Below are 14,435 nucleotides of genomic sequence, written 5' to 3'. Positions count from 1 at the left end.
AGTTAGAAAAAAATGGTCTTTTCAATCATTTTTGGTCAATTGAGAAAATAGCTGGGAAGAGTAACTTCTCTCTCATGGACACAATATGTTATTTATGATGGGCATCATGCAATTCTTAATTTCCACTGTAGTGGCACAGCTTCTCTGCAGATTAGAGCCGATTGCTGGGGGACATAGAATCCAGATAAGACTATTTTCAGGGAAAAGGACTAGCCAAAAGTAGACAATCTCTTGAGTTACAGGCAAAGCTGGAATTGAGTTCAAAACCACATACTACTGTACAGCCTCCGTCACCCACCTGTTGCTTTGCTGACGGACTTGGTTGAGCTCAAATGCAGAATATGGCCGACTGGAATAATGAGCTGGTAGCCCTGGTATCCTTGGGATCGTTATCATTACGCTAACAAAATGAGATAAAATAATTTAAAATATTACATAACCTCCTGGTATTATCTATTTAAATAATGAAAATGAAATGTATAAAACCATGAAGACTTACGGTCTGGGCACCATCATATCCACAGTGCGGTCACAGGAGATGCAATTAAATCTTTGTATCAGTTGCCTGGATGTAAAACATAATTATAGACAATAATTGCTCTCCTCGTAATAGAAGCATTTACTGTACATCGATCAACATTAGGCCTCATTCAGAAGTCAATTGTTTTTCTTTTACGCAAAAAAAAAAAGGTCCTCATTTCATCAATGTTTTGGATGCGAATTCATGATAGTTTTGGTAAATGTGTCAAAGTTCCAGCAGTTTTTCCTGAATGGCAAAAATATATAATATAGGTTTCATAAAGGGGTTTTCCCACAAACAAATGTAATTTTAAAGTTAAATTTAATCAATAGATTTTGGAATAATACTGATGAGGGGCAAGCACCCCGAAACACCGTGCCTGCAAATTGTGATTCTGATCTGGCATAAATCCTAAGTCATATGCAAAGGATTGTTAAAAATCCACTTTTGACTTTTAGGATCGCTACTTCCAATAGGTGGCGCTGCGCTAGAGTTTGTCTCCTTTCCTGGAGAGACAATTGGAATAATAATAATAATAATAATAAATTTCCACAATTGGATGTGTTAAAAAACTAAAAATAGAAAAAAATAAAAATATCCTGTGCTGAGATAATCTTTATAAATGTGCCCCTGCTATGTACTGTGTAATGGCTGTGTCTGACCGTACAGGAACATGGTCTGATCATACCACAGCTCTTGGGCAGGGGAGGAAGCAAAAGAGCATAAAGATATTACAGCGCGGGAGCATAGCTGATTCTTTTTCTGAAGTAAAACATTTCCCTGCTTGTTTTTAAAAATGTTTTACCTCAAAGAATGAATAATTTGCGATCCTGTGCTGTAATGTCTGTATAATTTATTTCTTCTTCCCCAACCCCACGAGATGTGGTATGATCAGATCATGTTCCTGTGCGGTCAGACACGGCCATTACACAGTACATAACAGGGACACATATATAAGATTATCTCAGCACAGGAACATTTTATTTAAACACATCCAATTGTGGAACAAATTATTTCAAAATCTTTTGATTAAACTGAACTTATATGTGTGTATCTGTCTATAGATATATAAGCATACCCACCTTTAAAGGGGTTGTCCACTACTCGGACAACCCCTTCTTCTTCCATATGTTTCCCCCAACAAAAGAACACCTATACTCAGGAAGGAGGGGAAAGTGAAGCAAGTGTCGATTGGCCAAAGGAATTGCATGACATAACTTTATGAACTAATTCCTGAAAGAGGCAGTGCCGACATTGCTGGAACAGCGTTGACACTGTTAGAACAGCGCCAGCACCAGACGTGATTAGAGGTGTTGTTGTATTGTTTCGGGAAACATAAGGATGGAAACGGGTTTGTCTAAGTAGTGGAAGCACTTTAATATAGTAAACAAGCTTGCTGACTCACCAAAATGTCACAAATCATAAGACATTTTTTAGTAGACTTTAACAGCATTTTTCTCTTGGCAGATGTTACTTTAACACCTTCACGAACGGCCGATTTTGAGCTTTCCGTTTTTTTTTTTCGACATTCTTCCGAGAGACATAACTTTTTTATTTTTCAGTCAATATGGTCATGTGAGGGCTCGTTTTTGTGGAACGAGCTGTACTTTTAAATGAAACCATGAGTTTTACCATATAGTGTACTTGAAAAAGGCAAAACAAATTCCAAATATGGAAAAATTCCAAAAAAAGTATTCACTATATGGTAAAACTGATGTGTTGATGTGATGCCTCAGGTCGGTGCGAGTTCGTAGACACCAAACATGAATATGTTTACTTTTATGTAAGGGGTTAAAAAAAATCAGAAGTTTGTCCGAATAAAGTGGTGTATGTTTTGCGCAATTTTCCGCGACCCGTAGCTCAGTGACAGCTTATTTTTTGCTTCTTGAGCTGGCGTTGTTAGTGGTACAATTTTTGCGCAGATACTACGTATTGATCGTCTGTTATTGCATTTTGCGCAAAATTTGCGGCAACAGAAAAACATAATTTTGGCATTTGGAATTTTTTTGCCACTACGCCGTTTACCGATCAGATTAATTGATTTTATATTTTGATAGATCGCGAGTTTCTGAAGGTGGCGATACCAAATGTGTGTATATTTTTTCTTTTTTTAACCCTTTAATTTTCAATGAGGCGAATGGGGGGTGATTTGAACTTTTACATTTTTTTAATTTTTCAAAACATTTTTTTAAACTTCTTTTTTTTTATTTTACTAGTACCCCTAGGGGGCTATAACAATCAGCAATCTGATCACTCATTTATTTCTCCCGATCAGAGCAGCTTCGCTCAGACCGGGAGAAATGATCATCTCTTGGAACAAGCAGCACTAAGCTGCTTCTTACAGGATCTGCGTCATGAGAGCACAGGAGTCATCACATGACCCTGTGCTACCGTGACAACCACCGGATCCACATGATCATGTCGCGTGACTTCCTGTATCGGCCTGTGAGTAACGTTATAGCGCAATCACTATTATAATGGTGCTGTCACATATTTACAGTGCCATTTAAGGGGTTAAAAGGCATGGGCGGATAGTGATTCCGCTCGTCCCTAGCAGGCACACATGTCAGCTGTACAAATCAGCTGACATGTGCGCCGATCTCCTCTGGCTGCCGGCAGTAGCTAGGGGAGATTAACACTATGGGGTTAAATATAACCAAAAACATGCCACTTGGGTGACATAGTCTGCTCTTGGCTTTTTTTTTTCACTAACCCATTGAATGGGCAAGTTTGTTTGGCAGATCAGAACACACTGACCAAGACACTCATGAAAATACGATGCACACAGATGAAAATCATTCAATTTTTTTCACATATGAGAAAAAAAATGAAGTCTGAATGAGGCCTCGTGAATGAGTTTCTGTGGTGCAAAGCCCACTGAAAGAAGTTTTTTGTGACAAAAGTTTCTGGTTTGTGGTCTCACAATCCTCAAAGACTCCAAATATCATATATCAAACAGATGAGCATGTACTGTTTAGTGTGGAAATAAAATTATCTATTGGTGTACTAACATTCGGACGCCTAATCCTCAGTAGATTTATCAACCACAAAGATTTTTTGTGGACCACAAGGGGATTTGTTTAGTGGTGATTGTTACCTGTCACATTTTCTTACCCAAATCTGCCCCTTTTTTTCAGCTTTCACCCATGGTAGTCACTTACTTGCGGATTCCAGCAGCCTCATCGGCCTCATACTGAGGTGGATGTTCCTTCAATTGTCTAGAAAGGTCTTTCCAACGCTCTTCCAAGATGTTCTTCAGTGGTTCAATTTCTATGCGGTTCAGCTGTAGAATAAAGTCATGGAGCCATATTAGACGCTGCCATAAAACTCATCTCAGTCTGAGTCCTTGTGCTTTTATATTGACATACAAGTTAATGAGAATATGGAATGTACGCAGTGATCACAATTATTAGGCAATTTGTAAATTTGTATATTTGATGATTAATTTGAGTAATGAACAACTACAGTGCTGTCGATCATTAAAAAAGGTTAATAAACCTGAATTTTTAAGGGCGGCTTCTCACTTGCGAGTTTCTCGCAGTAGAGCAATGCGAGAAAATCTCGCATTGGAATCGGACACATGTTAGTGAATGGTTCAGCTCGCATTTGCGATTTTTTTTCTCAGTCCAAATCGGACTGAGAAAAAAGTCGCAGCATGCTGCTTTTTTGCGAGTTTCTACTGCGAGTCTCTCCAATGCAAGTCTATGGGAGCGTGTAAATAATCGGATGTCACGGGACGGCATTCACACCATCCTAGTGACATCCGATTTTCTAAATATATTTCTTGCATGTTTCCTAAAACACTGGAAACGAGTGATGTCTCACAATGTCTGTCAATCTCTATTCTCTGTCAGTTGGTCTCTCCCTCTCGGTCTCTATTCTCTCTCTGTCTGTCGGTCGGTCACTATCTCTGTCCCTCTCTCTCTGTCCATGTCAGTCTATCCCTCTCCCCCTTCTCTCATACTCACCGATCCCCGATCATCAGCGCGGCGCTGCACAGCGTTCACACTGCTCCAGTGGCTTCTCCTCTTTTGAAAAAGCCGGCTGCCCATTATTCAATCTCGTATTCCCTGCTTTCCCCGCCCACCGACACCTATGATTGGTTGCAGTCAGACATGCCCCCACGCTGAGTGACAGCTGTCTCACTGCACCAATCACAGCAGCCGGTGGGCAGGTCTATGCTGTGCAGTAAAATAAATAAATAATTAAAAAAAACGGCGTGCGGTCCCCCCCAATTTTAATACCAGCCAGATAAAGCCATATGGCTGAAGGCTAGTATTCTCAGGATGGGGAGCTCCACGTTATGGGGAACCCCCAGCCTAACAATATCAGCGAGCAGCCGCCCAGAATGGCCGCATACAATAGATGCGACAGTTCTGGGACTATACCCGGCTCTTCCCGATTTGCCCTGGTGCGTTGGCAATCGGGGTAATAAGGAGTTAATGGCAGCCCATAGCTGCCACTAAATTTTAGATTAATCATTGCAGGCGTCTATGAGACACCCCCAATGATTAACCTGTAAATTAAAATTAATAAACAAACACACACAGTTAAAAAATCCTTTATTTGAAATAATAAATAATAACAAAGACCCTCGTTCACCACTTTATTAAGTACCGAAAAAACCCATCCATGTCCGACGTAATCCACGAATGTCCCGCGTCGCTTCCAGCTCTGCTACATGAAGGTGACAGGAGCTGCAGAAGACACAGCCGCTCCTGTCACCTCCACGCAGCAACTGAGGTGAGTAGCGCGATCAGCTGATGATGTCAGTCAGGTTACTCGCAGCCACCGCTAGATCCTCCAACAATGACAGCAAGTCACCCGAGTGACAGCGATGAAGACACAGGTGAGTTGCGGTCACAGGGGGAGGATCCAGCTAGCCGCGGGTAACCTGAGTGACGGCAGCGCTAATCGCGCTGCTCAATTCAGTCACTCAGGGGATTAGCGGTCACAGGTGAGTCCTGCACGGGTGACCGCTAATCAGGACGCAACACAGAGCCGCGGGATCACAAGGAAGTCGGGTGAAGTTCACCCGAGTTTATTCTGATCGTGCGGCTCTGTCTGTGTCTGCTGTCATCTGCCATTCAGCTCTGCTACATGGCTGTCTGAGTCTACTGTCAGTGGCCATGTAGCAGAGCTGAATGGCATATGACAGCTGCTGAGAAAAAAAAAGGATCACACACGGATCACACACACATTGCACACGCACTGCAATCATGAAAAAAATCTCAGGATCGCAGTGCAGTTGCGTTGCACTCTGACCTAACGTGAACTGAAATCAGCCGAGTTTTTTTCAGCCAACTCGAACCGATTTTACTCGCATAGATGTGTTTCCAGCCTATGTGAAAGTGAGGTTTTGTTTTTCTTAGGAGAAAATCTATGTGTGCAAAATTATTGGGCAACTATTAGTGAGCAGAATTATTATGCAACTAAATGAACATGGTAAATTTTGTCATGCCGAGTGTTTATCTTTTTTTCCAAATCAAAGTTTTATGGTTTTAAAAATAAGAAGAATTAACAAAAAAATCCCAGAAAGTTCAATTCAAGAAATAGGAAGAAAAGTTACAAGTATTTCAACAAGTAGACAATGGAGATATAGGTTATGGTATCTACAATATAAAACATTTTACAGGTGATTAAATCTCTCAGTTGAGGAGTAGAGAAAAAAGTGGAAAGAAGAGTCGAGAAAGAAGGTTAGCACCTTTAACATGAGACCATGGGGATTAACCTAAACGTTAAACAATAAACAACATATGCTACACTAGAGGTGATAAGAAGTCGAGGAATGGAGAGGGTGGATAGGTTGAAATGGTTGTAGTGGATTCAGAAGTGGACTAAGGTGTGTAGAAAGGACAAAGAAGGAATTATCTCAAAATGTTCTGGTAAGACTGAGAGGGGACAAAGGATTCCCAAGGAAACCATTTAGAGACAGTTATGGTAATTTCTGCCTGTGTTTGGGCTATCATTTTTTCCATAAGGTGAATTTCACCTATCTCTGTAAATCTCTCCTCTAAAGAAGGAGGGTCTCTTGACTTCCAATGGTGGGGAGTTAATGTGTTGGCTGCCTGAATTAGGTGTCTTAACGATAGTATTTTTGTAAGCACACTTCGACATAGGAAACATGTATAGTAGGGTTGCTTTGGGGTTGTAAGGGATTATTATCCCTGTCATCGTTTGAGTAGCCCTGAGGACTACATCCCAAAAGACCTTCAAAATCAGTCATGACCACCATATATGTGGCATTGTCCCTTCATGAGCTCTGCAGCGTTAACACAGATTTGAGACTTTTGGGAACCATTTTTGTATAGCAGAGAGGATTCAAAACCACCTTGAGACAATTTTGTAGCTTGTTTCTTAAGACTTGGTGGCAATTACAGATTTATGGGACAGATTAAAGCCCTTATCCCACTGCTCTTTTGTAAATGTCTGATGAACCTCAGTCTCCCAGGTCTTATAGAAAGGGACAAGTGTCTCTAAAGCCCGCTTTACACGCTACAATATATCTTACGATGTGTCGGCGGAGTCACGTCGTAAGTGGCGTACATCCGGCATCGTAAGTTATATTGTAACCTGTGAGAGCTACGTGCGATTGAGATTGAACGTTAAAACATTAAAAGGCTTAAGTTCATGTCATGTCTATCAGTAGATTATAAATGTCTAAGATGACATGCACTGGACTAGAGGAGGCCATACAGATCATTTCAAAGGAAGGCAGAGGATAAGCTGTTAAGTTCTTTGAAGCGTTGAAGTTAAGCATATTCAAAGTTGTGCTGTTAGGGTACGATCACCTGAGATAGCAATGAGGGGTAATAATAGCACATCTCCTGGGGCAACTTGATAAAGAGGTAAAGGTGCTCTTTTTGAGTTGCTCAGGAAGTACAGTACAGACCAAAAGTTTGGACACACCTCATTCGAAGAGTTGTCTTTATTTTCAGGACTCTTAAAATTGTAGATTCACATTGAAGGCATCAAAACTATTAATTAAAACATATGGAATGAAATACTTAAAAAAGTGTGAAACAACTGAAAATATGTCTTATATTCTAAGTTCTTCAAAGTAGCCACCTTTTGCTTTGATTACTACTTTGCACACTCTTGGCATTCTCTTGATGAGCTTGAAGAGGTAGTCACCGGAAATGGTCTTCCAACAGTCTTGAAGGAATTCCCAGAGATACTTAGCACTTGTTGGCCCTTTTGCCTTCACTCTGCGGTCTAGCTCACCCCAAACCATCTCGATTGGGTTCAGGTCTGATGACTGTGGAGACCAAGTCATCTGGCGAAGCACCCTATTACTCTCCTTCTTAGTCAAATAGCCCTTACACAGCCTGGAGGTGTCTTTGGGGTCATTGTCCTGTTGAAAAATAAATGATGGTCCAACTAACCCAAATCGAATGGAATAGCACGCCGCTGCAAGATGCTGTGGTAGGCTTGCTGGTTCTGGATGCCTTCAATTTTGAATAAATCCCCAACAATGTCACCAGCAAAGCACCCCCACACCATCACACCTCCTCCTCCATGCTTCACGGTGGGAACCAGCCATGTAAAGTCCATCCGTTCACCTTTTCTACAAAGACACAGTAGTTGGATCCAAAGATCTCAAATTTGGACTTATCAGCAAAGCACAGATTTCCACTGGTCTAATGTCCATTCCTTGTGTTCTTTAGCCCAAACAAGTCTCTTCTGCTTGTTGCCTGTCCTTAGCCGTGATTTCCTAGCAGCTATTTTACCATGAAGGCCTCCTGCACAAAGACTCCTCTTAAGGGTGGAAACACATCTATGCGAGTAAAATCGGTCCAACTGGGCTGAAAAAAACTCGGCTGATTTTAGTTCACGTTAGGTGCGAGTGCAACGCAAGTGCGATGCTTTTTCTGAATAAATTAATGATTTTACTAGCGTGTGTAATGCGTATTTTTTACTATGTCATCTGCCATTCAGTGCTGTACATGGCCGCTGACAGCAGACACAGACAGCCATGTAGCAGAGCTGAATGGCAGATGACAGCAGACGAAGACAGAGGCGCACAATCAGAATGAACTCGGGTGAACTTCACCCGACTTCATTGTCATGCTGCGGCTCTGTCTGTGCCGCGTCCTGATTAGCAGTCACCAGTGAAGGGCTCACCGGTGACCACTAATCCCCCGAGTGACTGAAGTTAGCAGCCCTCTCTCATACTCACCGATCCCCGGCGCCGCGCTGCGCTGCACGGCGTTCACACTGCTCCGGCGGCTTTTACTATTTTGAAAAAGCCGGCCGCTCATTAAACAATCTCGTATTCCCTGCTTTCCCCGCCCACAGGCGCCTATGATTGGTTGCAGTGAGACACACCCCCACGCTGAGTGACAGGTGTCTCACTGCAACCAATCACAGCAGCCGGTGGGCGGGTCTATACTGTGCAATGAAATAAATAAATAATTAAAAAAAAATGGCGTGCGGTCCCCCCCAATTTTAATACCAGCCAGATAAAGCCATACGGCTGAAGGCTGGTATTCTCAGGATGGGGAGCTCCACGTTATGGGGAGCCCCCCAGCCTAACAATATCAGTCAGCAGTCGCCCAGAATTGCCGCATACATTATATGCGACAGTTCTGGGACTGTACCCGGCTCTTCCCGATTTGCCCTGGTGCGTTGGCAAATCGGGGTAATAAGGAGTTAATGGCAGCCCATAGCTGCCACTAAATTCTAGATTAATCATGTCAGGCGTCTATGAGACACCCTCCATGATTAATCTGTAAGTTACAGTAAATAAACACACACACACATGAAAAAATCATTTATTAGAAATAAAAAACACAAACAAATTCCCTCATCAACAATTTAATCAGCCCCAAAAAGCCCTCCATGTCCGGCGTAATCCACGGACCTCCAGCGTTGCTTCCAGCTTTGCTGCATGAAGGTGACCGGAGCTGCAGCAGACACCGCCGCTCCTGTCACCTCCAAGCAGCAACTGAGGTGAGTAGCGCGATCAGCTGAGCTGTCACTGAGGTTACCCGCTGTCACTGGATCCAGCGGTGGCCGCGATTAACCTCAGTGACACCTCAGCAGATCGCGCTACTCACCTCAGTTGCTGCTTGGAGGTGACAGGAGCGGCGGTGTCTGCTGCAGCTCCGGTCACCTCCATGCAGCAAAGCTGGAAGCGACGCTGGAACATCCAGGATTACGCCGGACATGGAGGGCTTTTTCGGGCTTATTAAATTGGTAATGAGGGAATTTGTTTGTGTTTTTTATTTCTAATAAATGATTTTTTCGGGTGTGTGTGTGTTTATTTACTGTAACTTACAGATTAATAATGGAGGGTGTCTCATAGATGCCTGACATGATTAATCTAGGATTTAGGGGCAGCTATGGGCTGCCATTAACTCCTTATTACCCCGATTTGCCAACGCACCAGGGTAAATCGGGAAGAGCCGGGTACAGTCCCAGAACTGTCGCATCTAATGTATGCGGCAATTCTGGGCGGCTGCTGACTGATATTGTTAGGCTGGGGGGCTCCCCATAACGTGGAGCTCCCCATCCTGAGAATACCAGCCTTCAGCCGTATGGCTTTATCTGGCTGGTATTAAAATTGGGGGGGACCGCACGCTATTTTTTTTAATTATTTATTTATTTATTTATTTCACTGCACAGTATAGACTCGCCCACCGGCTGCTGTGATTGGGTGCAGTGAGACACCTGTCACTCAGCGTGGAGGCGTGTCTCACTGCAACCAATCATAGGTGCCTGTGGGCGGGGAAAGCAGGGAATACGAAATTGTTTAATGAGCGGCCGGCTTTTTCACAATAGTAAAAGCCGCCGCAGCAGTGAGAAAGCCGTGCAGCGCCGCGCCGGGGATCGGTGAGTATGAGAGAGGAGGGGAAAATGACCGACAGACTGTGAGAGAGGGACAGAGATAGTGACGGACCGACAGAGAGAATAGAGACCGAGAGGGAGAAACTGACTGACAGAGAATAGTGATTGACAGACATTGTGAGACATCGCTCGTTTCCAGTGTTTTAGGAAACATGCGAGAAATGTATTTAGAAAATCGGATGTCACTAGGATGGTGTGAGTGCCGTCCCGTGACATCCGATTTTTTACACGCTCCCATAGACTTGCATTGGAGAGACTCGCAGTAGAAACTCGCAAAAAAGCAGCATGGTGTGATTTTTTTCTCAGTCCGATTTGGACTGAGAAAAAAATCGCAGATGAGAGCGGAATCATTCACTAACATGTGTCCGATTCCAATGCGAGTTTTTCTCGCATTACACTACTGCGAGAAACTCGCAAGTGAGAAGCAGCCCTAACAGTTGTTCTAGAGATGAGAAGGTGTGTCGAAACGTTTGGTCTGTACTGTATATGAAAGCTCCCTGTAAGAACTCCAGATTATTATTGGCATCTTTGGCACTAAGGGGTCAATCAGAAAGCTTCTTGCACTTGGAATGTGAATTGTGTTAAGTGTTTGACTGACTATATCAATTGTTTAATTTTATCTGTTAGTGACTAAGTGAATTTTGACCTTAATGACTACACCCAGTTTTTGAAATTTGACCAGTGTAATTTTTGTAGTAGTAACTCTAGAATGCTTCAACAGATTTTGCTAGAATAGTTTGCAGGCAGCATTTGTGAGGCCCCTAAATGTGCCAGAACAGCAAAAAAGCCCTATGGGCATGTGCGTACCTTGAGTTTTTTCATGTGTTTCCGCAGCGTTTTGAACTGCAGCATTTTAATGCCAAAATGCATGCGTTTTGTTTTCCAAGCAAAGTCTATGGAAATAGGCATATTATGTGCGCACTATGCGTCCAAAAACGCTGCGTTTTTTGTGATCAAAATTTTGTCAAAATCTCTGCGTATGAAAAAGCAACATGTCTGTTCTTTTGAGCGTTTTGGCAGCGTTTTGCTCACATTGAAGTCAATAAGAATTATCAAAACGCATCCTAAATTCAAATCATTGCGTTGTACTTGCATTTTTAATGCGATCTGCATGTATATTTGTCAACAAAAACGTATCCGTTTTTAGCTGGTAGTGAGCTCAAGGGCTTCCCTGATTACAGCACATCCTCAACTAATGTAGAGTTCCATTTTTGAAAGACATTTTCTATGAGATTCTACCTATTCAACAGAATGTAATGAATGTTAGGTCGCATGAAATGACATCAGTAGATGTTTTGGGGTTTTTTTTGTTTCATTTCTGGAAGCTTTATTCTATAATGACAATGTTTGGAAACACAGCTACTAAAACGCAAGTAAAACACATGTGAAAAGCAATCAAAACGCAACTAAAACGCACTGAAAACTTACTCAAAATGCATGCGTTTTTCAAGCGTTTTTGTGGTCAAAAACAAATTTGACATTGTCAAATTCTGCCAGAGGATGCGTTTATTTCTGCAAGGTACAGAACGCAACGTGCGCACATGCCCTAAAAGTGACCCTGTTGTAGAAACTGCACCTTCCAATAAATTAATCGGCTGCAGTTACTATTTTGTAACATCCACATCATGCTTTTTATTTTGTTGACTTGTAAATATACCAGTTTAGTGTCCATACATTGTACCCTGGCTTGTGCTTCTGGCAAATTGTTAATTGGGCTCTCCCCGTTTGGATTTGGAAACGCAGATTTCACTGGATTGTTATTTGAGGGGATGGGAGCTATGTGGCTTTACAGAATCTTTGTTCTACAGTAATGTGGGAACCCACTATATTTCCGATGATTAATCTGAGTGGGTTTTGTGAGGGGTAAGTTAGGGTTTTTTTTGGTAACATTTTGTAGTACATACTATTTTCAGTATAAGGCTAGAATCACATTTATTCTGCTCTCTACACTGAGCACTTACATCGGGGTTTTTGTTTAAATCACACAAAAATGCAATTCAGATGAAACCCCTGTCAAAACCACTCACTATAATGAGGAAGATAGAGACACTCTGGAATACGTTTGACATCTGTTCCAATGGTGTCCATCTTTTTAGGCATCCACAGAACTGTGGTGGACCACACTTGCGCCCTAAAAAGATGTCTAAAATAACGTGACAGTACTGGAACAGAGACCAGACGCAGTCCAAAGTGACTTCTATCTGCCTCATTATAGTGAGTGGTTCTGACCTGGGCTTTGTCTCAATCGCGTTTTTTGGAATTTGCGCAGGAAGCTCGATGTAAGCACTCAGTGGAAAGTAAAGGAGAAATGAACAAATAAATAGCAGTTCAAGAATACTTTTTATTTTTACACTCTTTTTTTTCCTACTTTTATTCTTCGGATCGGATCTACAGCAATACCAGATTTAGAAAATGCTTTCTATAAAAAAAAAACTTTCGTCGTCATATTCTGAGAGCTGTAACTTTTTATCTTTTTGGTGAACAGAGCTATATAAGGGCTTATGACGAGTTGAAGATATTTTGGATATCATTTTCATCTTAAATAACATTTTTTTGATCGCTTGTTATTCAGATTTTCCAAATGCAGATTGAACAAAAACCAGTAATTCAGTTATTGTTTATTTTTTTTGCCTCGGTTTGCGGTGTGATAAAAGAGATAAGACCAATTTATTGTTTGGTTCAATATGATTATAGCGATACCAGATTATAATAAAGAGAATTTTGTTTACTTACCGTAAATTCTTTTTCTCATAGTTCCGTAATGGGAGACCCAGACCATGGGTGTATAGCTTCTGCCTCCGGAGGACACACAAAGTACTACACTAAAAAGTGTAGCTCCTCCCTCCGAGCATATACACCCCCTGGATAACCAAATATAGCCAGTTTAGTGCAAAAGCTGAAGGAGAGTAGCCACCCACAAGTAGAGATAGAGCAAGAACCGGAACAACCGGAGCCTCTGTCTACAACAACAGCCGGTGATAACACGCGGAACAAGAAACTGCCAACAGGCAACAGGGAGGGTGCTGGGTCTCCCATTACGGAACTATAAGAAAAAGAATTTACGGTAAGTAAACAAAATTCTCTTTTTCTTCATCGTTCCTATGGGAGACCCAGACCATAGGACGTCTCAAAGCAGTCCATGGGTGGGAATAAACAGAAAACTGAAAAGTAGGCGAAACCTAACTTCACAAATGGGCGACAGACGCCTGAAGGATGCGTCTGCCCAAGCTCGCATCTGCCGAAGCATGAGCATGCACTTGGTAGTGCTTCGAAAAGGTATGCAGACTAGTCCAAGTGGTAGCCTGACAGACCTGCTGAGCCGTAGCCTGGTGCCTGAAAGACCAAGAGGCACCGACAGCTCTGGTCGAGTGTGCCTTGATCCCCGGCGGGGGAGGCACTTGAGTACACTGGTAGGCATCGGAAATGGCCGACCTAATCCAACGAGCTAGGGTCGGCTTAGAAACTGAGAGGCCCTCACGCCGACCTGTGATCAGCACAAAAAGAGAGGTGCACCGCCTAACAACAGCGGTGCGAGACACAGAGATCCGGAGCGCCCGCACCAGATCCAGAGTATGCAACGCTTTTTCAAAGCGATGAACAGGAGCCGGACAAAAGGAAGGCAGGGAAATGTCCTGGTTAAGGTGGAAAGGAGAAACCACCTTAGGGAGAAAGTCCGGAGTCGGACGGAGAACCACCTTGTCTTGATGGAAAACCAAAAAAGGTGACTCCGAAGAGAGAGCAGTCAAATCAGAGACTCTCCTGAGGGAAGTTATGGCCACTAGAAAGACCACTTTCTGTGAAAGACGAGACAAAGAAACCTCCCTAAGAGGCTCAAAAGGGAGGTTTCTGGAAAGCCGTGAGGACCAGATTAAGGTCCCAGGGATCCCAAGGCCGCCGGTAAGGCGGAATGATGTGAGATGCGCCCTGCATGAAGGAGCGCACCTGAGCCAGCCGAGCGATACGCCGCTGGCACAACACTGACAGAGCCGAGACCTGTCCCTTGAGGGAATTGAGGGATAGTCCTAGCTGCAGACCGGACTGTAGAAAGGACAGAAGGGTCGGCAAG

General features: G+C 42.9%; 1 protein-coding gene across 2 annotated transcripts in view; it reads right to left on the bottom strand.

The window, feature by feature from the left end:
• Positions 1-14,435, bottom strand: part of LOC142310003 (glutamine-rich protein 2-like) — a 98,085-nt gene that overhangs the window by 14,098 nt on the left and 69,552 nt on the right. For both annotated transcript variants that reach the window (XM_075347481.1, XM_075347479.1), the window contains 3 exons: positions 3,682-3,803; positions 500-565; positions 299-400 (listed from right to left, as the gene is read on the bottom strand). In XM_075347481.1, coding sequence (XP_075203596.1) covers positions 299-400; positions 500-565; positions 3,682-3,803 — 290 coding nt within the window. The remainder of the gene's footprint in view (positions 1-298; positions 401-499; positions 566-3,681; positions 3,804-14,435) is intronic.

The sequence above is a fragment of the Anomaloglossus baeobatrachus genome, chromosome 5 (genome assembly GCF_048569485.1).
Source record: "Anomaloglossus baeobatrachus isolate aAnoBae1 chromosome 5, aAnoBae1.hap1, whole genome shotgun sequence".
Lineage (NCBI taxonomy): Eukaryota > Metazoa > Chordata > Amphibia > Anura > Aromobatidae > Anomaloglossus > Anomaloglossus baeobatrachus.
The sequence above is the reverse complement of the archived record's forward strand: the minus strand, read 5'-3'. Positions and strand labels throughout refer to the sequence as shown.